We start from the raw sequence: 26,098 nt of genomic DNA on the forward strand, positions 1-26,098 counted from the left end.
AAATCGCATGCGATATTTAACGCGCATCTTGTCAGTAAAGCCGTTCTGTAATCAGCGGTAAATCTCCATCACGTGCGTGCTTTCACATTGAGCAGCATTAACTACACAGAGCCGTTGTTCACTGACTAGCTGCGCCAAACCACGTTCATATTCGTGCGATTTTTGGCGCAGCTAGTCAGTGAACAACGGCTCTGTGTAGTTAATGCTGCTCAATGTGAAAGCCCGCAGGTGATGGAGATTTACCGCTGATTACAGAACCGGCTTTCTGACAAGATGCGCGTTAAATATCGCATGCGATTTATCGTGCAGCCCTACTTTTGACCTGTCTGAATAGAAATGTGCCTGTTTATCAAAGTCACCTCATGGCCCCTTTCGCCTGTTTATTACTGACCTATTAAGGTCATCCCACCACAAATGTTTCATTGTATGGAAATTGAGGATACTAATTGTTAAAGTTTTGCAAGCTACATTTTTGTCCAATCTCGCTTAATAAAAGACTTCAGAAGCTCAGCAGTCTGTGATCGTCATTGTCTGATTCTCCTTTTCATGACTGGTCATAGATTTTCAATAGAAGACAGATCTGGACTGCAGGCAGGCCAGTCTAGCACATTTACTCTGTCTCTACGAAACCACGCTGTTGTAGCACATGCAGAATGAGAGCTGGCATTGTCTTGATCTAATAACCATGAACTTCCCATGAAAGACATCATCTTGATGGCAGTATGTGTCTCTGTACAATTCCAATATATGCCTCCATGTCAATAGTACCTTCGCACATATGCCAGTCACCCATGCTGTTTGCTCTGCTGCACCCCCAGACCATGACAGACGTTTGCTTTTGCTTCTGTCACTAATGAAAGTCTGGATGGTCCCTTTTGTCTTTGGGACTGAGAACTCAAAATCCATTTTCCCAGAAACAAGTTGAAATGTGGACACATCTGAGTACAGCACACATCTTCACTGTCTTTTTGACTATCTGAGATTAGCTCTGTCCCAGAGAACTCGGCAGCATCGCTGCATAGAATTGATGTATTGCTTTCTCCTAGAGTAACAGATATTCAAGTTGCATTTCTTAATGCAGCAGCAGACTGTGGTAAATCACAGTGGTTTTCTGAAGTACTCCTGAGCCCGTGTGGCTATATTTAACAACGCAGCATGATGGTTTCTTATGCAATGCCATCTGAGAGCTCAAAGGTCAAGCACATTCAACTGAGGTTTCCTGCCTTGCCCTACATGTACTGTGATTTCTCTGGATTCCCTGAATCTTTTCACAATATTATGTGTGGTACTTGGTGAAAGACCTAAACTCTTTGCAATTTTTCATTGCGAAATGTGATTTTTGATTTGTTTCAAACTTCTCATGAAATTTGGCACAAAGTGATGAGTCATGATTCAGCTTTGCTTGCAAAGACTGAGATGCTCCTTTTATAACCAAACATGATACCCTGACCTGTTACCAATTCACCTGCTTACTGTGAACTGTTTCAAAACAGTTTAACGTGGATATTCTATAACCTTTTCACTTTTATTTTGCCTCTGTCCCAACTTTTATGGAGTGTTGCAGCCGTCAAAAACAAAATTTGTTCATATTTACAAAATACATTTACGTTGGTCAGTGAAAACTTTGGAAATCTTTTCTTTGTACTTTTGTCAATTAAATAAGTTTAACAAATCACAGATTCTTGATTTTATTGCATTTTACAAAACGTCCCAACTTCTCTGGAATTGAGTTTGTAGTTTTTTTTTTTTTTTTTTTTTTTTTTTTTTTTTTCTTCTCCATGTGGCTTATTTTATTTTCAGATTTTTTTTATTCATATGTAAATGGAAATTATACTCTAAATAAGAAATCAAAACTGCCAGTACGTGGCAGTAAATGTCGTATTGAATAGGTAAAACTCCATTCATTCAATCTGATTTGATTCAACTCGATTTGATTCGTTCAAACAGCTGATTTATTCAGAAATTAAATAATGGCTCTCTTTATGCATGGGCAATTGAGTCATTGGTTTACCTAATTTGTTCAAACCGTGGATTAAGGATTCAAGGATCATTCACATTAAATTGACAGTAAAGACTTGTAGGCTGTCACTTGTAGGCTGTTCTTTTTTGTGCAGCAAAGAATCCTGAAGAAAAACTGTACCATGGTTTCCACAAAAATATTAAGTAGCAGACCCATTTTCAACATTGATAATAACAAGAAAAATGTTCTTGAACACCAAATCTGTCACAGTCTGCAGCTGGAGTGCCCAAGATAGCCACGAAGGCACTCCTGTGGTTTTGTGTGAGAGCATGGCTTGTGTTGTGTTTGTTTGGTGCCATGTGCTCTCTCCTGTCTTATTGTCTGTTCCCTCCCATCTTGTCACCTCATTATTGTTTCAGGTGCTCCACCTGTCTCCCTTGTTACCCTCCTCGTTAATCTCCATATTTTTTTCTTCAGGTGTCTGCAGTCCTGTGCTGATCTGCTGTTTTTCCGTCAGTTGTGCTTGTGGTGTGTGTGTGTGACGAGAGGGGCGGGGCTGAGAGCCGTGGGAAGGGAGCGAGGCCGGTGGAGTAAATGCTAATGCATGACACCTGCGCCACTCACCGGTCTCAAGTCCCACGGAGGAGCTCCGGAAGGATAAACGGAGGAGTGACGAGAGAGGACCAGGCCTGGACTTTATTTTGTGTTTTGTGTGCGGCAGTCATCCACGAGGGGCTAACGTTTTACTTTCATTTTGTGTTTGTTTATTTTATTAAAGTGATAAATGTTTGCCGGTTCCCGCCTCCTTCTTCCCGACCTACGAACGCTGTTACATTGGTGCCGAAACCCGGGAGGAAGGAGGGACACGCTGCCAGAGATCCCTCGCCGCTGAGGTGAATCCGCGGTGCCATCGATCATGGCGGAGCAGTCTGCACGCCGTGGACGCTCGAGGCGGTGGGCTGGAGTGAGTTGCCGGGGGGAGCGGAAGAACTTGCTGCCGGCCGCCTGGGGATGTGGAGGGACGGCTGCCGTCTTTAAGGGAGCGGAGAAGTTGCTGCCGTTTGCCTGAGGCCGGAGCCTGCTGCCATTCGCCATGATGGGGAGAAGAAGGGAACGGGGGGCTCCTGCTGGCTGCCCGAACCCGGAGGAGCCGTCGCCATCCACCAGGCGGCGGAGGAGTGTCGGGCCGTCCACCGAGGGCTATCCAGTGCTGTTGCCAGGCATCGCGGAAGAGTTTACCCAGCTGGTGGAGGGCCGAGCGGCAGTGTGTCTGGGAACTGGAACAAGATTTTTTTTCTCTCTGTCTCTCCTCATCCTTCCGTCTCCTTTTCTCTTGCCTCGTCTGTCTGTCCTTACCCCCAGGTACGCTGCGGCCGCCGTGATTGGCTCCCCCAGAGGGGGGAGTAGAGCTCAGTCTCATGGGTACCCCCCGGCCTGCGAGGGGCGATGGGGGTGTGTGACGAGAGGGGCGGGGCCGAGAGCCGTGGGAATGGAGCGAGGTCGGTGGAGTAAATGCTAATGCTCCACCTGCGCCACTCACAAGTCTGGATGGTCCCTTTTGTCTTTGGGACTGAGAACTCAAAATCCATTTTTCCAGAAACAAGTTGAAATGTGGACACATCTGAGTACAGCACACATCTTCACTGTCTTTTTGACTATCTGAGATTAGCTCTGTCCCAGAGAACTCGGCAGCATCGCTGCATAGAATTGATGTATTGCTTTCTGATTTTTTTTTCTCTCTCTCCCCTCTCTCGTCTCTGTCTCTCCTCATCCTTCCGTCTCCTTTTCTCTTGCCTCGTCTGTCTGTCCTTACCCCCAGGTACGCTGCGACCGCCGTGATCGCCGCCCCCCGAAGGGGGGGGGGGTGGGGTAGAGCGCAGTCTTGTGGGGACCCCCCGGCCTGTGGGGGGGGATGGGGGTAGGTGGCGATGGGGGTATGTGACGAGAGGGGCGGGGCCGAGAGCCGTGGGAATGGAGCGAGGCCGGTGGAGTAAATGCTAATGCACGACACCTGCGTCACTCACTGGTCTCAAGTCCCACGGAGGAGCTCCGGAAAAATAAAAGGAGGAGTGACGACAGTGTTGGACGAGAGAGGACCAGGCCTGGATTTATTTTGTGTGTTCCGTGTGGCAGTCGTCCGCGAGGGGCTGCCGCTTTACTTTCATTTTGTGTTTGTTTATTTTATTAAAGTTTTCTTGGAGTGTTCGCCGATTCCCGCCTCCTTCCCGAACTACGAACGTTGTTACAGTGTGTATTATGTCTACCCATATTAATGTTCCTAGCCTGCCTGCCTGTTTTCCCCCTCTGTTTGTTTTGGTTTCATTTTATTATTAAAAAGACCCATTCTTCCTGCAACTTGAGTCCTCACCTCATCTCTCCACACGCCCTGTGACAGAACGGATCAGCCATTTGAGGACTCAGCGGAGAATGGGCTCACTCCAGCTTCCAGCCGTAACTAACTGCAGCCCCCTCTACCAACGCATGCTCCAGTTAGATTGAATTTCGTCCATCAACGGGACTAACCTGAGTGTGATTTTGACCAAGTACAACATGTTTCTGGATCAACATCCTTGTTGATCCAGGAACATCATACCAATCAGAATTGAGAATGTTTCAGGAAATGTCCGTTTTAGGCTTACAATCAGGATTAGGTTCTTCTACACCCTTGTTAATCAGCTATCATTTCCCTCTGATTTTAAGAATAAATTATGGGTTAGGTGTAGGGGTAGGAATTGGGTTAAGTCTGTATTTTTAGACCGTAATGTTGATCCAGGAGCATATCTTACTTGGCAAAATCACGGCGACCCTAACCTGAAGGAGTTTTAGGGCTGGATATCGTTCAAAAATATTCGATATCGATACCTTGACTTCAATACCGGTTCCTGAATGATATTTTTTTTCGATACCAATTTTATGAACTCAATTTGAACAAGATTACATTATCTAAAAAAACAAAACTTTGGTTTTATTTTTCAGCTTGTTGATGTTTATACAGACTCAAAGACTCATCTCCTGAGCCAATGCACAAAGGAGCAAAATGTTTTCAGTTTTCACAAATCTTCAGTTTACACATGTTTTACACTAGCGCGTGTTCGTTTTAAAACGCATAGCTCAGACAAAATAATAATTTCTATTCATTTTCCAATGATTTACTAATGAGCATTAGCAGCTTCCAGCGGTGTCTGCCTGTGTGCTCTCTTCCATGATCACTGCTCTGACTCTGAATATTTAATTTCAGCAACAATACATGGCCAAAACACACATTAGACGATGCAGCTCCCGCGCTACTCTCCATTGGAAATTGAATGAATGAATGACCGGTCTGTCGCTTGGAGATGGTGGAAAGCTGGCTTGAAATGCAGTGGAAACGCCAGTATGACGAGGATCATTTTCATTTTAAAACATAAACACACCAGTGTAAATGTAGCCTTACATCTAAGGGGGCTGGGATGCATTCACACTACAGCCTCACGTATGAGCCACATCTCTGAGTGTAACCGGTGACGCGAACTGACTGTGCAGACCGATTGGTGTATAACAGTAAAAAAAAACTGTTATAGAACCACGAAAGCTATAGAGAGCAGACTGCTCCGTACGCTTTTGAATAGCTCTCGCGGATGTCAAACACTGATTGATCTGCGACACTTCTAGTCGAGCACACCTAGTGCTGCAGGCTTATTGGCTCACTGACGTTGATGAGATTAACCCCATAGGTATCGAAATTTTGTACTGAACAACGAGATGTTTTTCGATACTCGATGGTACCGAGGCAATTCGTTCGGTACCTAAAAAGTATCGAACTCGATACCCAGCCCTAGGGAGTTTGCTGTGGAGTTCAGGAGTGCTGCGGAGGGGCTGGATTATAACAATGCAGCTCTCAAGGATTTGTTTAATTATGCCTTGATAAGCCTATCAGCATTGAGAGGATGGTTAATATGTAGCATCTAACTTTTGAGGTATTTGTGGAGTTCCTATCCCACTGAGGGAGAGACATGTCCACCTCTATCCTTGCTGCAGCTGCCCCGGTGGTGGCCACCCATATATCGCCTCACCCTCGCAAGTGCAGGAGAAGGACTTCAGTCGCTTCCCCTAATCCGGTGGTCCTGGGGGACCTGCCTGCCGTGGTGGTCCTGGAGGACCTGACTTTGGTGGTCCCAAGTCTGGTGGTCCTGGAGGACCTGACCCTGGTGGTCCTGGAGGAGCAGACTCCAGTGGTCCCAAGTCCGATGGACCCAGAGGCCCCCGAGCCACCCGCTCCAGAACAGCCTGCCACAGAACAACCCATTCTCACTACTACTGCCATGAGGGTCGTCATTGAGCAGCCCGCTACCCTTGTTTCGGCCATGGAGGCCGCCACAGAGCCGCTCGCTCTCACTGCTGTTGCCATAAAGACAGTCACTGAGCAACCTGCTCTCCTTGTCTCAGCCACAGAGACTGCTACAGAGCCACCCAATTTCTCTGCTGCTGCCTTAGTCAAGAAGGCCATCTTCGCTTTCACCTCGGGGCTGTTCTGTGTACATGGGCCGCTTCAAAGTTCACTCCAGAACCCGCTTCAGTCCGGAAGCCTTCAGAATCCACTCATGAACTCGCCCGCTCCGGGAGTCTTCAGAGTCTACTCCAGAACCTGCTCCAATCCGGAAGCCTTCAGAGTCCACTCATGAACCTGCTCCATTCCAGAAGCCTTCAGGGCCTGCTCCAGTTCCTCCCGAGGTGGCGGCCTCTGCTGCAGAACCTTCCGAGGCGGCTGCATTTACTTCAGCTCCTCTCAAGTGTTGGTTCTCTTCTCCGCCTGCTCCGCTAGGCTTCAGCTCTGCCTGCTCCGCCCTGGTGGGCTTATGCTCTACCCTGGTTCCATGATCTACCTCAGGATCCAGGTCCTCTTCCCCTACACAGGCCTGGCACACCGTCCCTCCCCCTAGTCCACCTCCATTCCGCCTCCCTCCTGGATTCCTTTGACTTTTGGTGGAGCGTCTGGAATCCGCTCATTAAGGGAGGGGTTATGTCACAGTCTGCAGCTGGAGTACCCAAGACGGCCACCAGAGGGCAATCCTGAGGTTTTGTGTGAGCACATGGTTTGTGGTGTGTTTGTTTGGTGCCATGTGCTCTCTCCTGTCTTATTGTCTGTCCCCTCCCGTCTTGTCACCTCATTATCGTTTCCGTTGCTCCACCTGTGTCTCCCTTGTTACCTTCCTCATTTATCTCCATATTTATTCTCCAGGTGTCTGCAGTCCTGTGCTGAACCATTGTTTTTCGTCAGTTGTGCTCGTGGTGTGTATTGTCTACCTGTATTGTTGTTCCTAGCCTGCCTGCCTGTTTTTCCCCCTCAGGGTTGTTTTTGTTTTTTGTTAAAAATACTCAATCTTCCTGCAACTTGAGTCCTCACCTCATGTCTCCACATGCCCAGTGACAAAATCAGCATATTAGAATGATTTGTGATTATGTGACAGAACTGGAACAACTGCTGCTGAAAATTCAGCTTTGCCATCAGAGTTATAAATTACATTTTAAAATATATTAAAATAAAAAAAACATTTTGTGTAACAATATTTCACAATATTACTGTTTTACTGTATTTTTGAAATCTTTGAAAAACATTAACAATCCTACTGACCCCAAATGTTTGAATGGTTGTGTACTGTATATGGTCATATTTAAGGGTCCTTGGAATCAAAAAGTATGAAAACCTTCTATATAAAACGCAACCTTTTCAATCATATCAAGTCATTTTATACGCAAAGCTGTCTGAACAATTCATTAAACATTATAAGCATAATTTCATGGCATAGATGCATTATTTCAATCAGAGTGCTAATAGGAGGGGATTGCTGCCTGAACAGGTACGGACAAGTCCTGACAAAGGGAAGAGGGAAGCTCATTAAACACTTCCTCTTATCACTGGCTGATCTGTAACGTGTGGAACACACTGGATATTCATTAGCTCTCCCTCGTCTTATCCTGTCGGGTTTAATTGCTAATGATCCTTTCTGTGTGCGTATGCAGGTGCCTGCAGTGGTGCCTGACAAATTTAATCTATGCTTACAAAAAGAAGGCTTCTGTACAGGAGTACGTACAATTTCCGAGATTGGTCCTTTATTCCGGTGGTGGCTGCTTACAGTACAGTCTCTCTTTCCTGTACCTGTTGGTTGCAAACTACAGATGAAGATATGATGCATAGCTATGGCTAAAACACTGAGCATCTGTGACCTGTGCTGTTGCTGAGAGAATCAGTCTAAAGTTGTCCTGGAGTTGAGACTTGTGGGTGGAGTCAAAACGGCCCTTATGTGGCCATAAAGCGAGAACTCTAACCCATGTCTATCCATCAATGCCTGTTAATCCACTTGTGTCCACCAAGCCATTTGTGTCTGTGGTTTTGAAATATGCTTCAAATAAACACACATCATCTGCCAGTATTGACAGATGCATGACATTTTAATGAATCACATGTATTGCAATCAGCAAATGATGACGAATGTTACCATGAGAAAATTAGATTGATTACCTCATTGTGTGGTAAATGCCATCTCTGTTGTTCTTTTTCAACACCTGTGATGGCACAGAGGGCAAACCTTGTTGAAACTATTCTGAGCAAATCTAAAAATAATCTTGTACGAGTAAGGCTTAATGCACATGTGAAAAGAAATTGGATGAAAATGGTTTTGTTTTCAGCTTGGAGAACCTTTGTGACGTGAAAGAATGTCAATTTGTGCCAAATTCTAAGCTTTCACTACCAAAAAAAAAAAACCTTAAGATAGTTTCTTATCTTAGATAAAATAAAATAAAAACAAGCTGACAACAAACTACTTTCAGGAGCTGAATTAAATTAGTCATATAGCATTTAAAATATATGCCATCTATCTAAACCTAATGTTCCATTCAAATGCATTTTTTAAACTGCATATTCACCTTAAATGCACGCTTTTACCGACCAGTCTTGTCCTTTGAAGGGTACACAAAAGCAGCAACTGACTGTCCTCATCTGGAGTGCCACCAAAATTAATCTCTGTGATGTTCCAATAAGTTATGAGTCATCATTTCAGTCCTCCGTCTCCACAGAGCCAGATGTCTATAATAGATGCTCAAACTTTAGGTTTGAACATTTGCATTCTTAGCTGCCAGCTACTGTATGCCAAAAAGATCAGTTATCATAGTCAATATCAATGAATACAGATATGGCCCATTCAAAGCTCTGAAAAAAACGAAACGACAAACACTACAAGCATATCCTGAGTTTTGAATCACTCTCATGCAGCCTTAAGGAACCACAGTAACAAATAACATCATGGAGTGCCTCAAAATCTTTCTGACTGAAGACATGAGAACGGATCCCTGTAAAAATAGTTCTATTTTCTGAGGGAATGAAGGAGGGATACAGCAACAGGCTGCTCATGGAAAAATAAATATGCCACCATTGCTCATTGTATGAGAACTTTAGGTTACTCATGTAACCCCGGTTCTCTGATAACATGAGTGCGGTATCTCACCATGGGAATCGCCTTGGGCGTGACCAATCCTGGAAGCACCAATTACACCACGTCTGTCAGTTGACAGACCAATCACGACAGTGATGCGGGAGTCCCGCCTCCCTATATATATCACTGCATAACGGTCCCTACCTCATTCTCCGCATATCTCTTCCCCATGCTGCTGCAAGGAGGGAAGTGTGGTGAGATACCTCACTCGTGTTATCAGAGAACCGGGGTTACGTGAGTAACCTAAAGCTCTCTTTCAAACATTCATTCGGTATCTCACTATGGGATATAGACAACTCCCGTATTGCAGATATGCTGTCTGAAGCAGGCATGTCAACCAACTCAGTGATGTGTGATAGCATAAGAATGAAAACCCTCCACTATTCACAGAATAGGACTGGGATATTTGAGAAAAACATTTTTTTAATTAAAATCGTCCTCTGTACGAGGGTTTTTTTTTTTTACACACTTAGGACGGAATGAGCCAACGACGGCTCTGTAACATTCAGCCTATAAAATCTGACAAACGTGTGTGACGATGCCCAGCCCGCCGCCGCACAAATGTCTTAAATTGAAACGCCCTTAAACAACGCCCACGAGGTGGCCACGCCTCGGGTACTGTGAGCCCTCAGCCCCTCCAGAGGACTAAGACCCATGCTATTATAACCCAATATAATAGCTTCCACTACCCAGTGGGACAGGCGCTGATGAGAAATAGGTTTACCCTTATGAGACTCAGCCCATTAAAAAAAACAAATAACTGATTACTCTTCCGCAGCGCTGTCGTTCTGTTTACATAGCAACGCAAAGTACGGACAGGGCACAAACAGTGAAGCCGCTCTTCTTCTGGTGACGAAAAGGGCGGCGGATGAAAAGTCAATAAATCTACTTGATTACAGGCTAGAGCTGACTCGCTCACTTTAGGCACGAACACTGGCATCTCAGTGTGGTATGGGAACAGCTCCAGTCAAGACTGCAAAGCCCTGCAGAGAGTTGTGCGCTGCTGCCATCTGGTAAGCGCTTCCGCAGCATGATGGCAAAAACCGAGAGACTTAGGAGGAGCTTCTTCCCCCAGGCCATCAGGCTCCTAAACTCAAACTCAGTCTCTTAACACCAACATGACTTCACTTAATTATCAGTAAGACACTTAATATACAGACATTGTCACTTGCACACAGCAATTTCTGTAATATTTTATTTATTTTACTTTTTTTTTTTTCACGATTATTGAAATTAATATGCTGATCAATGAACTCTCTGTGTGTTTAAATTATGTAATTATACACCTCAAAACGTTTTGTGCACAACATTTTAATGAATAATTTAGTGTTCTTTTATTTGCAGTTGAATTCATCTAAGGCTCTGACTGCAAGTCAGTGACCATGTATGTGACAAATAAAAATCTTGAATCTTGAATCTTGGATTAGTTTTGAGAGACACTCTCGAGTAATCCATAGCGAACTGCATACAGGCTTTATGAATCGACAAAGCATGAAGTTCACTAACCCGCTTAGCAGATGAAAGAGCCAGTAATAATGCGGTCTTTAGCAAAAGGAGCTTCAGATCGCTGCTGTCTGTAGGTTCAAAAGGTGTACGGGCTAGGGCGTTAAGGACCACAGACAGATCCCACGGCGGAATCAGTGGTTTTGACACCCTGTTCAAACGCCGTGCACCCCTCATAAACCTGCATACCAACGGGTATCGACCCATAGTGTTATTGTCAATCCCCACATGACACACAGAAATCGCCACGAGATACACCTGAACGGTAGAAAACTCTGCCTTTATCCAAAAGTTCTTGCAGAAAACATAACACATTTGCGACAGAGCAGAGAATTGGAACAATCTGCTTATGTGCGCACCATTGCTCGAAAACATTCCATTTCCTATCGTAATCAGAGCGTGTCGAGGCAGCCCTCACATTCTGAATTGTCTCGATCACCCTCGGAGGAAACCCAGTAGCATTTAAGTTTAACCTCTCACGGGCCAAGCCCAAAGAGCAAAATCTCGCTGCGCGCTTGTGAGAGGAGGTCTCTGCGCAGCAGGAGAGGCCAGGGCTGGTCGCATAGGAGCTGCATTATCTCTGTCAGCCACAATTTCCCCGGCCAGTTCGGGGCAATCAATATGACTGAGTGACCGCACTCCCTTACCCTTCTTAAGAGTTGGTACGATCAGACTTAGCAGAGGAAACGCATAAAGCAGTTTGTTTGGCCACGGGTGCGCTAGGGCATCCACACCCATAGGCGCACCGTCCCTCGCTAGCGAGAAGAAGAGAGGACAGTGAGTGTTTTCGTGCGATGCGAAGAGATCTATGGCAGCACGGCCGAATCTTCTCCATAACTAGCCCACTACCTGAGGGAGGAGTGTCCATTCTCCATACCGAGGATTTCCCCTGGACAGGAGATCCACCCCCGCATTCATTATTCCCGGGACGTGCGTTGCCCGTAATGAATGAAAGTGTTTCCTGCCCCACACAATCAGATTCTGTGCCAGACTGTGAAGCTGAGGAGAGCGTGTACCCCCTTCGCGATTTATATATGCCACCGTGGTCGTGTTGTATGATCTGATCAGAACATGGTGGTTCTGCAGAAACTGCACAAAATGTTTCACAGCTAGAAACACTGTTAACAGTTCTAGGTAATTTATGTGCGCGCTCTGCAGCGAGACGGGCCATTTCCCTTTCGCTATTCTGCCCTCACACACTGCACCCCAACCTGAAAGCGACGCGTCCGTCGTTACCACCTTCCTCATGGAAACTGCACCCAGCGGAGTCCCTGATTCGAGGAACGAGCGGTTTCTCCAATGATGGAGAGCACGCATGCAAAGTGGTGACACATCCCTCTGCGGTTGAGGTGGCGTTTTGAACATAAGTGTTGTGCCGCTGTCCAATTCTGAAACTCTCTCATTCGCAACAGTCCCAAAGGAACAACCGAGACTGTCGAGGCCATCAGCCCTAGAAGGCGTAAACACAGTCTGAATGGGACCTTGTTCCCTTTTTGAAAAAGGGATAGACAGCTGTGAATTGACCTGATGTGCTCATCTGACAGAAACGCTTGATACCGATCTGAGTTCAGTCTAAGGCCTAGATAGACTATCTCTTGAGTGGGCACCAGGCAGCTTTTTGTCTCGTTTATCTTGAAGCCTAAGCTTTCCAAATGAGACACAATCATCTTCGTGTCTGTCTCCGCTTGCTGCTGTGACGGAGCGCAGAGGAATAGATTGTCCAAATAAGCTGACACTCTGAGACCCGCTGTTCTCAGCGGTGATAGAGCTGCTTCTATACACCTTGCTGAACGTTCGTGGAGCTAATGAGAGCCCGAAAGGAACAGTCGTAAACTCGTAGGCTGTGCCCTGACAGGCAAACCTGAGGAATTTCCTGTGTGCCGGGTAGATGTCTATATGGAAATATGCGTGCTCCAGATCGACTGAGGTGAACCACTCTTTCTCGCGAATAAAATGTGACAGCGCTTTGAATGTGGGCATTTTGAACTTGTATTTTCTGAGGTGTTTGTTGAGGTTCTGCAAATCCAGAATGGGACGGAGACCTCCCCCTCTCTTGGAAATAACAAAGTACCGGGAGTAAAAGCCATTTTGGCTGTCCTCCGGCGGTACAATTGAAATTGCTCTTTTCCTTATTAAAGAGGCTATTTCTTCCTATAAAACTTGAGCTTACTCCCCTTCTGCGGCTGACATCAACACACTGTTGAACACTGGTGGTTTTACAGCAAACTGCAGACGATAACCCTTCAGTATTGTAGATAAAACCCAGGGGTGTACTGCAGCGAGCGGCTCTCGCCCACTAATGGTGCGGTCGCGCCATCTAGCAGGGGAGCTGGGGATTGCAGCCCTGAATTGAGTAATTTTGGTTTTGTGTGTGTTTTTATTTTCAAACCCTGCTGTGCCCTCAGCCCACTGCCTGGATGCACAGGGAATTTTTTTATTTTCACACCACACATATTTTCTTGTGAACTGTCCACTGCCCTTTCCGGCAACTCCGTGGGTGGAGAACATCTCTGTGGGGCTCTGGGGGAACTGGTGCCAACTCCACACCTGAACTGGTCAAAAGATAACTTTTTGACATTTCCTTGAACAGTTCCCGAGTCCAACGCCTTCTTTTGGCAGGAGGGGGAGAAAATAACCACTCTTTTTTTGAGGGAGGATAACAACAGATGCTCCACGAGTGCTGTTGCTCATCCCCTCGTCCAGAACATGAGGACGGGTTAGGTTGCCCGGCGTTTCTTCCCTCCCTGAGGGTTTGCCGGTCTGTGTCTAGCTGCCGCTGCTGCTGCAAAGGAAGGTTTTCCCCTTGGCTGTGCTGACCTAGGTTGTGCCTCAGTCTGCTGAGGCTGGGGAGGTCTGGGGCTCCTAAAAGCTGGCTGACCACTTCTGAGGGGGGCATCAAAACCAGGGCGTGCTAATGGAGAAGCCTTAGGAATGGGTTTTCAGGGGAGGCAAGCTTGGAAAACCTCACCCTCCTGCTTCCTCTGATCAAACCGCTGGCGCATAGCAGTGACTGATGCTCCGAAAAGGGCTTTGGGCTCAACCGGGGCATCCAGGAAATCAGCTTTCTCTCTGTCAGATAGCCCTGAAAGTCCCAGCCAGAGAGCCCGCTCGCCCACCACTGCCAAGCCCATGCTGCAGCCACAGCTCTGGACTGCCCCCCTGGAGGTTCTCAGGTTGAGATCGGCAATAACGCAGATCTCTTGCCAGAGAGCTGGGTTTGGTGACCCAGCATCCATTTGTCTCCCCATCTCCTCCATGAGCTCTGCTTGATAAGCATTGAGGAGAGAGGTAGCATTCAAAGCCCTCACTGCCAGAGCAGAGGAACGATAGATTTTCTGAAAAACTGAGGCTGTTAAGCGCAGTGAAGCTGAGGCAGAAGAAAAAGCTGCTCTGCAACTAGGTTTAAGATTATGTGCCACTGACAGTTCAACAGGAGGGGGATTTGACATCCCTAGCTCCTCCATGTTGTGAACATCTAGTCTGGAAAATCCCTTCACAGGAACCCTGTGTGAAAAGGGTTTGTCCCAGAAACGCTTCATTTCTGAAATGCATGCGGGGAGTGAAGGAATTACCGTTTTATCAACTGGGACATATAGGTCTCTCTCCTTTCCCTGGCCCGCCTGCTGCGACGGCCATTCAATAGAAAGTTTTGCAGCCGCCCTCCTGCACATTTCGATCAGATCAAGCTCCACTTGAGCCGAGGCCGGGGACCCTTCGCTTAACGCGCTTCCCGGACGGGAGGGTATCGGTGGTAGGATCGCGTCGTCATCATCATCCTCTCCGTCCTCCTCTAACAGGCGAGTGATTGCTTCGTCATCTTCCTCCTCCTCTCTTCCCTCTGACAAGATCGGGAAAAGAGGGGGAAGTTCGGGAGAGACTAACTTCGGGAGAGATCCATAAACTCGCCCCAATTGCATGACACAGGCGGCTGTTTGGTCGACATGGTCGACGGAGAAAGGGAGGGGTCTCCTTTATTAGCAGCTGCCACCCGCACTCTTCTCTCCAGAACCCTTGACGGGAGAAGGGAACAGTGCGGACAGCACTCAGGGTTCGTGAGTGCTGCTTGAGCGTGTCTCACCCCCAGGTATACAATACATAGGGGATGAGAATCCCTGCTTGAAATACTTGCTCCGCATGCACAAAGACGCGAGGCATCTTTCCCCGTCGCGGCCCCGCTTGCGGAACTAATAGTCGTGTCCATTCTTTATCAAGCCGCTAAGCTCACCACAACGTGTCGCTTAGAAAAAAGACAGACCAGAGAATTCGTTCGTTTGTCCTTAACAATAGTTTCCACCTTGACAGTGAAAAACACCCGCTCTCAGAAAAAACTGCGTTCAGCGACGTACCTTGACGGCTCGTCTAAGAACAGTTAAGCAGCTAATCCTGAACAGAGGGCAACCTAGAATTTAGCTTCACAAAAGACCTCCCTGGGGAAGAGAATGAGAATGAGGTAGGGACCTTTATGCAGTGATATATATAGGGAGGTGGGAATCCCGCATTACTGTCGTGATTGGTCGGTCAACTGACAGACGTGGTGTAATTGGTGCTTCCAGGATTGGTCACGCCTGAGGCGATTTCCATGGGGAGATACCGAACGAATGTTTGAAAGAGAACTGGGAAAGTATTTCATGCAACAATTGGACAATCAAACAATACTGATTCTCTATTTAAAGTTGTTTTTTAATTAAATGCTGTTACTATCAATACAAACTTTCTATTTATGTGGTGTTCTGTGCTGAGTAGCTCTGCCAACTGTGAAATCTCCTAAATAAATAAATAGCCTACATATATACATATAAATAAACATCAAATATGGTCTGATTGGCAGGGATTGTGCAAGGTTGTACAGCAAATTTCTTCACAGGAAACTTGTCATGCCTATTTAAAACACTCTTGGCTCATGAAGTGCCAAGTTTGTAATTTTGTTAAACGCAATCACAAACTAATATAAAATGGAAAAGTAGAAAGGCAAAATATGAGACAATATTTTTTTCAGTTATTTTTGTTCCTGGCAAAAATATCACAGTGTGGGAGGATAGATCAGGGCCAGACTCATTTCAACACTTACCCTATCCTGCGGTGAGAGTGAAATGGAACCACCAGGTCTACTTGTGGAATCTAAATAAACCATTCAAAAAAATAACACCCTTAAAACTGCCCCGCTGATACATTCTCTAGATTTGAATTCTCTAGAACTGTCCATGGCTTTACTGTCAATCAAAACAAGATCCTGTTACTGTTATAGCTTGAAACAAGATGGAATATCTTGATGAAACATGATTTAAAAAAACATGCTGACCAAAAACTAGCTTAGTCATACATTTGGTTTACATTAATTTTTTCTTTAATATAATATGCACACGCAAACACACAGATGCACACACACGCACACACACGCACACGTTGGGTTTCCATGTTTTATGGTGACATCCCATAGACGTAAAAAAAAATGTCCCAACAATGTCAAAATATACTGGTATTACTATTATCTAAGGGGTAATTTGGTCCTCATAATGTAGGGAATACCAGGAACACACAAATATACTATATATGTGAAAGTATTTAATTTTCATAGTTTTGCATTTATCCTTCAAGATCCTTCAGAAATAGTTCTAATATGCTGATTTGGTGATCTAATTAATGTATGCTTACTGAACAAAAGTATTACTTCTCTAAAAAACACTTACTGACCCAAAATGTTTGAATGGAACTGTATAAGTGTATATATTGTACATAAATAAGTATTTATTTTATTTAAAGGGGTCATATGATGCGATTTCATTTTTTCCTTTGTCTTTGGAGTGTTACAAGCTCCTTAATGTTTTTGTGTCGTCGCTCACATTATGGTGAGGGGCGTAACATTTCCGTCTCACGCTTGAGGTATCCGGCCAATCACAATGCACCGGATTGCTGGCCAATCACAGCACACCTCGCTTTTTCAGACCGATGAGTTTTGTAAAAATCGACGCGTTTCAGAAAGGCGGGGCATAGAGGAGAAACAATAATGTACAGTATGCGGAAAATAATGTTTTTTTACTTTAAACCACATAAACACATTTCATTACACCAAATACACAAAATAATGTTCTTTTTAGCAGCATCATATGACCCCTTTAATATTATTTAATAGTAATAAACAGAATTATACATATATAAAAATGGAAAACACTGCAAAATACTGTTTCATATACATACTTCTGAAAATGTTGTGCAACAGTCACTGTTCTTCCTTTAGTTTAACATTTCAATCCTGTTAAATTGATTCAGATACATTCACCATGTCATAAAAAGAAAAAAATTGTTTGTGTAAAGTTTGGCTTGAGCTATTAAAAGGGATAAGGCTTTGAAGAGAATAATGCATTATAACACATGATAACACATCATAACCTTAGGTTAATTGTTTGAATTGTTTATTGTTCGTGGTATAATGGAAATGAGTGGTGAATGAATGTTTCTATTTTCAGTATGAAAAGGACGTGCTAAAAATTACACAAAGCTAAGCCTAATCAAACAGACAAACAATTCCCTGCCAAAAAATAAATAAAATGTCTGTCAATTCTGAGGCTGTGAGAGTCTGAAGGTTAAATATAATGTCTTGATTAATGCTCCATTTTCAGAAATCCTTCAATCTAGCAGGTGGCCAAACATTTTAGGAGACAGTTACTGATGACTTTATTACAAGGTGACAGAGGTTCTGAGGCAGCAACGGAAAAGCCTATGGAAAGAAAAAACAACCCAGAAGAGCTGTCATAAAGTCACTGTGAGGGAAAGGACAAAAACACTTCCGGTTGTTATTTGTTCCACATCAGCTAAAACTGGTTTTGCTTAAATTAATGTCAGCCATTGAATTGCACTTAACAAAAGCCACCTGTATTCTTGGAGAGCAATCACAATGTAACACTCTATTTTTGGATTGCCCCCATCTGTGCTTGAAGCACCTATAAAATAGGCAATTTTACAGGTGGAACTGTGGATCAGTCAGCTGTGTCTGAGGGATAACCGATCTGGGCATGTGAAGATGCCTGGAGCTTGACAGCCTGGTGGATTGAAGGACCACACAGCTCATGTAATTTACTCAGAGTGAAAAAAGCACAGAGAACAAGAGAAATCACAGGAAACCAGTGGCCTTCCCTTTCAATTTACACTATTACTTTTACAATTGTCCTTGCATATCTCATAACACTGAAGATTGTTATGACAAATTGCCAAAGTAATCATGCAAATTGTGATGAGCTGCTGGTTTCTTTTGGCTTCTCTCTCAACAATTTCAACAATTGCTGAAATATGTTGCCGATGTGCTCGAGGAGAGAGGTGACATGCTGTTATCCACAGATACATCCGACTTCTAATTGCTTTCAAAAGCCATTTCCTATGATATTTGGCCACAGCAGAAGTTCATTTGCATCCTATGAAGAAGGTGCCTTGTTTTTTCTAAGTGCGCTTGCCAAACGGGTCACGCTTTCTCACGCTAATTATCCTATGAGTCATCGTTACCTGCACATCACGGCCCCATAAAAAGGTAAAAATAGACAGAGAACAAGATGGAGAACTGTACTAATTAACACGGCTCACCCTGTTTGCTGATTTTCCTCAAATGCAGGGAAGACAAATGAAACATTTTAAAGGCTATAACCGTGCTTGTTGAGGAATGTTTTTGGATGTATTGTGATTCCACAGTTCAGAAAGCACATTGTGAAAGTATTATAACCTAATTTACTTTTAAATTAGATCTTATTAGTTAGGGTAGGTCTGACAGTGAATGGAGGGATTTAACAAGTTAAAGAAATAAACGTTATTTTAAAATATATTAAAATAGAAAACAATTATTTTGTAAAACTGTAATATTAGTTTAATTAAACTGTATTTATGATTAAATAAATGCATCCTTGGTGAGCATAAGAGACATCTTTCAAAAACATTTAGAAAATCTTACTGACCCCAAACTTTCAAACTGGTGTATAATATAAGCAAAATTAATAGAACAATGTCTTACCTGTTTTAACTTCTTCAAGTCTTCATCCAACTCAAGATTGTCCAAAATCACAGCCACAAAAAGACTCAGAAGGATCTAAAAGACAAGAACATATTGAATTTAGCTTTCATTACAATTTGCCAATACATCCTTATATGCATTTAGAGTACTGTTTAGACAAAACAAATAAGCCATTTGAAGATATTTAAGACAATTCTTTCATTGTTCACATATTTTAACTGAACATCAACAGGTCTCAGCAGTTTTAAGACATAAACACTGTGATGTGGCCTCAATATTCTCTGCCATACATTGTCAGTAGGTCTATTGTGCTCATGGGGTGATGTTAACAGATAATCTGTCATGCAAACATGAGTTCTGTCCAAGATGTGGTTATGGTCCAACAATAAAAATAGCGTTTGGAAAATAATATGCTATGGTGGCCATGTCAGAGCCAAAGGAAAACAAAAACATTTCACCATAAACACAGCAAACAAAAGATTAGATGCTCAGGACAGCTACAACAACAACAAAAATGTAGTAAATCAATCACAGCTGACTGTGCCTTAGATGTCATCAGTGCTTTGATATTTAATGACACTTCTCCTTATATGTGAGGTGTCTAAAGCTGTCCTCAAATGCATTAGGCATTGTGTCTTCTCTTCATCATATTTTCTTTCTTTTTTTTTTGTGACAGGAAATTAATAAATGATTCAGCCATGTCTTGATTACATGCTTGGTCTGTTCTGTCATTAGTGTGCACTCTCATTCAAATGTCAAATTTAAATGGCTGCTCCTCACTCACTCAAACTTGTCAAAAGTCAAACAAAAGAAAAAAAATAATTACGACCATAGTGCAATTACATCCAGAGTACATTCTGTTTTCAACTGAGGATATTGCCAAGAAATGGTTAACATAAATCTATAGCTAAGATTTCATGTTCAAATATTTCATTATCTTTGCAGTATGCTTATATACTGTATAGGCATTGCGGAGATTTTATGTCAATGGTTGGTAAAACAACAACAAGACACCAATGGTTAAATGTTTGCTTGTAATATCTGTAATGGGGAGTGACAGGGGCCGTGATGTTGCTGTGAAATGCCCCAAAGACGTGCTTTTTAAAGATAAAAATACGGGTGAAGGAAGTGTTTGATGCCAGGTGTGACGACTATAAAATGCATGTGTGTTAGGATGTTTCCAGAGGCAATTTACTGCTGTATTTCCTAAGCAAGTGTTGTTTCATTTGTTTCTGTTCATGGTTAGGAGGCAGCACAGAAATATATCCATGTCCACTCTATACACAACACAAGTTTTTCAGGCAACAAGCAGTCAGATAGTCACAAAACTAACCAGGATTTCCTCCTTGAAGTCTTTATAATTACTGCCTGAAGAAAACATAGCAGGCAGTACTCAACTGCTTTACTACAGAAAGTCCTACACACAGACTGATCCGCTTTATTCACATTCACTAAATACCTGAGTACCTTAGACATCAGCTAGAGTGCTGCATCTCTTCAAGCCACAGAAAACTGTCCATTAGAGGTTGGAATACTGCTCTCACTAACATCCAACCTGCTACAGGATCTCTGAATATGTTCTCTTGATGGCTAGGTATGCCAAAAGATCAAGAGAGGGAAGGGAGGATGAAGGATGATTCATTTTCTAAAAGTCTGGTTAGCTCTCAGCAGCACAAATGCAAGCTTCATTTTAGATGCATTTGCTTTGCTGCTGCGTCCCTGAAATTGGTAACACATAGAGCATGTGCAACACATTGAACAGGGGTCCTTTATTGGATACACAATGAAAATTAATGTGATGAGGTGGATCAGGCTTCAGACAAGTCCCATCACACACTGCCAGCTATCTTTTAAAGTAAATCTTAAGTAAACCCTACGACCACATGCTCCCATAGTTTTAACCTGCACCAAAGGAGCCAGAGCAACAACTGTGAGTTGATAATTGTAATTTTTTAAAAGTTTAGTTTCCAGAATTACATTTTGAAACATCGAAAACCCACTGGCTAACCACAAATGTATATGTTTGGATAGCATCACCAAAATACTGTATGACACATTTTTGTAGGTTAAAGCCCAGAAACAAGTTAGCATTTAGCGCTTTATAACTTCAGGTTCCATTGTCCTGAAGTCAATGTGTTTTTTGAATGGGTTTTTAGTTTAAAACTTAAAATAAGGTTTGTGGTTAACACAAGCTCAATATATTTTCCCGTTTTATTCTTTAAAATAAAATACATCAGTAATAACCCCTTTTGGTTTTTAAAAGCTTAACTTGTTTTGAAAAAAGCAGTTGCTAACAAAAGTTAGAGTTGGTTAAAAGGGACTACAGGTTGTCGAGGCCCTTAAAAATCATCACGCTGAACAGGAAAATGAATCTAATCATTAGTTCATTTTATAGCCTCATTGTGTTTATAATCACACTCTTGCAAACTATTATAACTTTGTCGGAAGCCTAATAGTGGTGACATTGAAGTCATGCATCTGTGGTGAAGTTTGCCTACATTTAGATTTTTAATTCTGGTGATTGTATTTAGGCTTCAAAATTTGTGTTAAAGTTGTGTTGTATTAAATTGTAAAGACTATGATGATGAGCAAAATGTGTAGGAATTATAAACCTTTGTTGGTTACAGAGCTTATTTTTTGCAATATTGCAAAAGCCAATGGAAAAATTTGACTGGGTGATGCTAACTTTCAAGTTGGCCTACAAAAATATGTCATCACTGCAGTGCTCTATAGAAATCATTTTGTTTAATCTTACAGAAAACGCACAAATAGTTATATTTACCAGTGTGGCAAACAGGTGGTAGAGAATGAAGTATATGGCCACCACTGGAGCCCACATCTGTCCCACTGCCACCAGAGTTTGGTCCATGACATCCACCCATCCCTCCTGTGTAAGAATCTGGAACATGGACATAAATGCCTGCAGGAAAGAAAAAGAGAAATCATCAGCCTGTATTTTTTTATCAGTTTGGATTTTTTTTTTTTTTTATCAGACTGTATTTCTTTATCCTTTTATGAGAAAACAACAAAAGTCCTTTACAAGCTAGACAGCCCCCAGTGCCTCATCTGGATATTTTGAAAGTCATACACAGTTTGAATAACACGAGGGTGAAAAAATTATTTCTGGTTGAACTAAAACTTTAATAGGCATAACAGATGTACACTTTCATGAGTTTGATAGATGGCACTAATTGTCCTGACTCCTGACCTTTCCAGTCACCAAAACAAAATGGAAATTTGAAAACTAACAAGGCAGGGTAACAATTTTACATTTGTCGCTTTTCCTAAATATATTCTCATGTATATACAAGGATTTTTGACTGACAGTGCTATGACAAAAATAAGACAAGGCAGAGCACAATATTCACTGAAATGGATGCAAATAAAAATAAGGAAGAAAAAACAGTGTGCCCCAGGTCTCAGCATCATACGGAGATATGAGACCATATTTTCATGGCCTTTTTTCCATGGAAGTCAAATGAAGGTCTAAACCCAGCTGGTCCCAAGCCTGGTCACAGTCACACTGTCTATGAGTGACTACAGATGAAGATAATTTTGCAACAGGTCTATTGACAAGGGAGCTGAGTAAACATCATTATCTTCAATGGTTATCGTGCCACCCGCCTTGGAAATGAGCGGTATCTGTTTATGTGAGCCCCTCCAAATCCCAGCACGCATTGGGATCAGTGGAGTCCCACTAATAACGGAGGATAAAAAGACACCACTAATGAGAACCCCTCTCATGAGCACATAGTATCAAAAAACTCGATACATCTCTTACATACTGACAAATTAAGTAGTATAATAGATTTAGAGATATTTTGGTCAACGCTGGTTTCCGAGTTCTTCTCTAGATTTAACCAGTGTTTTTCTAACGTGACGATTGTAAGTATTTTAACATCTCAGCTATTTAAATCACAAATAAAAATTGTCAAGATACCAAAATCTCCAATCGTAATTTGCAGATTTCAAGAACTTTATCTGCTCCTCCAAGACCAACTTTTTTTAACATTTCATCTTTTGATCTACAACTACTTTCTGTGCCTCCAGAAAGAGGGAGATTTACCCGTGGAAATGTGGTGAAACGATCCAAGTCCTCCACAAAGCAGAACATCTGCAGACTGATGGCAGACATCACTATGAGCAGACTGGCAGTGAAAACCACTAGACTGCCGAGTTTCTTCCCTGGACCAAAAATCTTATACACAAAGTCTTCCAATGCTGGAGAAATCTTTATTAGACGGACCACTCGCAAAACCTGCAGGTAAGAAGGAAGAACATTTCAGTTTTCTTAATTTAAATCAATTTATCAAAGCATCAACCAACCAATACATCCACAGAAGCATCTTATTACACAAGTTTGACATAAATATTACCATGAAAACTATCACCAGAAGGCCTATGGAACATATTGGTGTTTGTTTTATTGATTTTTAATGAGCAAACACTGTTATCGGGTTCTTCCCAGAGTAACTTTGCAACAAATCGCATTGTTGCTCAAGCAGTTATTAAATTTCTCTAGGTGACAACAGATTTGAGCAATGATGTATCTAAGTTGAGTTTTGATCAAGAGCAGAGAATGGATATTGATCCATTTGCTTCTAGGTGAATGTGACCTGAGAGTCCTCCTGCTGTTGTTACTTTTAAACCTAGAAAAATCATCCAGCAATCCTCAGGAGAAGGTCTTTCTGCACAACAAACACATTGACAAATGTGCTTCTTTTGGGTTTTGTTGCTTCAGAGATCTAAAACTGCAATGCTCATCTATTGGTGCTGACCATTGGTTATAATATTGATTTTTGCAACTCTATTTCAGTTAAATTCTAACCACAAAGTTTCTGTAGCTCAGCTGGTAAAGCATGGTGCTAGTAAGACCACAGTTACGGGTTTCACACACTAGGAACGCACATGCTGATGAATATGTGTAAATATGGTATATATTTTAAATACACTGACAGTTACTTCAGTTGAAAGCATCTTCCAAATACATAAATGAAAATTCTTCCTAAGAAGACGATGAACTTTACTTGGGGACACTATGTGTAATGTACAAGAGATTTCTTACTGCATAGCTTGAGATCCAATGGAAATCGAGTACTAATTAGGTTCTCCAGAAAATAAATTTAAGACATATTGAATATGGCAAACTGGAAAGCAAAGGCTTAATTTGACCTTTACAGTAAAACAATGAATACATGACTGGTCTTTCTAGTAAGGAGCTAGAACAGTTTTAAAAACTGCTTATTAAATTATTTTTGTGAATGAACATTTTGCAGATTCTGCAAGGTTTATGTATATTTATGACCTCCACTTGTTACACACTTTGCAGCTACAGTGGGGAAAAAAAGTATTTAGTCAGCCACCAATTGTGCAAGTTCTCCCACTTAAAAAGATGAGAGAGGCCTGTAATTTTCATCATAGGTATACCTCAACTATGAGAGACAAAATGAGAAAAAAAAATCCAGAAAATCACATTGTAGGATTTTTAAAGAATTTATTTGCAAATTAAGGTGGAAAATAAGTATTTGGTCAATAACAAAATTTCATCTCAATACTTTGTTATATACACTTTGTTGGCAATGACAGAGGTCAAGATCCAATGGAAATCGAGTACTAATTAGGTTCTCCAGAAAATAAATTTAAGACATATTGAATATGGCAAACTGGAAAGCAAAGGCTTAATTTGACCTTTACAGTAAAACAATGAATACATGACTGGTCTTTCTAGTAAGGAGCTAGAACAGTCTTAAAAACTGCTTATTAAATTATTTTTGTGAATGAACATTTTGCAGATTCTGCAAGGTTTATGTATATTTATGACCTCCACTTGTTACACACTTTGCAGCTATGTGTTGCTGATACAATATGTACCTAACTCACACTGAAAAAAACATTTTCAAGCACATAAATGTAAACAAGTTAATAAAAGTTGTAAAAAACTATTACAGAACATTCAATAATGCAAAGAAGTAATTATGTTCAAAAAGTTTTAGAATATGAGTTTGAAGCCAGACATTGCTATTTGCGATAATGACTAATTTCACTAATGATGGAAAAATATAGAATGCTATTTACAAATCAAATTTAACATGGTGACTGCTCATGGTGAATCATGTGTCTTTTTTTATGGCAGCTTCATAATGAGCCCAGACATGAGGGGAGGATATGAATATTCACGGATGGAGCTCCGCCCCTCCTGCAGAGAGAAAACTGGAGGGAGAGCGCAGGTTGTGTCCTTAATGAGGCTTGTCAACGTGAGCGGGCTTCATCCATTCCCATTCCCTGCAGCTGCCTGGAGATGTATGAAAACAGCTCCGCCATGGCCACCAGTATGTGTTATTACCCTGCATTAGTGCATGATTAGCATCTCAGGATCTAGCAGGTGCTGCACTCATGCAAGGAGCCTTTTACAAATGCTGTGGCTGCACGTGGCATGGCCTCAGTAAAAATAACGTAATTTGTCAAAACGTTACCATCAGAATCAATCATGTCTGGAAACTAATCTGAGATTTACAGAGACCGTATTTTGTCTTTTTGTTTAAAAATTAGCATGGTAACATGTTGGCAGATGACAATGTGGATGAGAAATCAAATCAAATCACCTCAAATTAAGTTTCTACTATCAGACGTTACTTAATGTAGCATGTTTTTATTGGTCTCACATCACAAGCTTCCAACCCTACACCATAAGTTGATTTCAGGAACATGTTGCAGGTTTACTTGCGTAGCTGTACGATATATTTCAGTAATGACTAGTTCTAGATTTTCTTTGAATCTCTAACCTGGAAGTAGGTGAACTGCGAGTGGTAGAGATCAGGGTAGATGTGCAGGGTGGTGCCCACTACAAGCAGAGACTCAAACTTGTGTAGAGAGGAACTGATGTAGCCAGTGAAGCCCAAACACCAGATTTTCAGCAGGGCTTCCAAATCAAACAGCACAGTGAAGGCGACCTGAAAATGACAGAAAGAGACAATGAGAGGCAGGAAGCATGATAATGGAGAGCTGTTCCTTGTGTGCCCATTTCTTAGTAATTGCTTTTTAAGTATCCCTAGAGCCTTTGGTTTTTGCAAAGGGAACACGTATGTGAATACACGCACATTCAAACAAAGAGGGCTGAAGAACCATTTCCATTCATAATAACTCTGCTTTTTCATGTATAAGATACAATATATA

At 42.4% G+C, this 26,098-nt stretch overlaps 1 protein-coding gene across 1 annotated transcript in view; it reads right to left on the reverse strand.

The window, feature by feature from the left end:
• The window catches only part of LOC107569973 (sodium leak channel non-selective protein), a 115,485-nt gene that overhangs the window by 45,408 nt on the left and 43,979 nt on the right, over window positions 1-26,098 (reverse strand). Inside the window, exons 14-17 of the mRNA XM_016256153.1 lie at window positions 25,708-25,875; window positions 22,992-23,183; window positions 21,708-21,845; window positions 18,926-19,000 (exon numbers count right to left, since the gene is read on the reverse strand). Coding sequence (XP_016111639.1) covers window positions 18,926-19,000; window positions 21,708-21,845; window positions 22,992-23,183; window positions 25,708-25,875 — 573 coding nt within the window. The remainder of the gene's footprint in view (window positions 1-18,925; window positions 19,001-21,707; window positions 21,846-22,991; window positions 23,184-25,707; window positions 25,876-26,098) is intronic.

This window comes from Sinocyclocheilus grahami, unplaced genomic scaffold, assembly GCF_001515645.1.
Source record: "Sinocyclocheilus grahami isolate Dianchi unplaced genomic scaffold, SAMN03320097.WGS_v1.1 scaffold28.1, whole genome shotgun sequence".
NCBI classification, from domain to species: domain Eukaryota; kingdom Metazoa; phylum Chordata; class Actinopteri; order Cypriniformes; family Cyprinidae; genus Sinocyclocheilus; species Sinocyclocheilus grahami.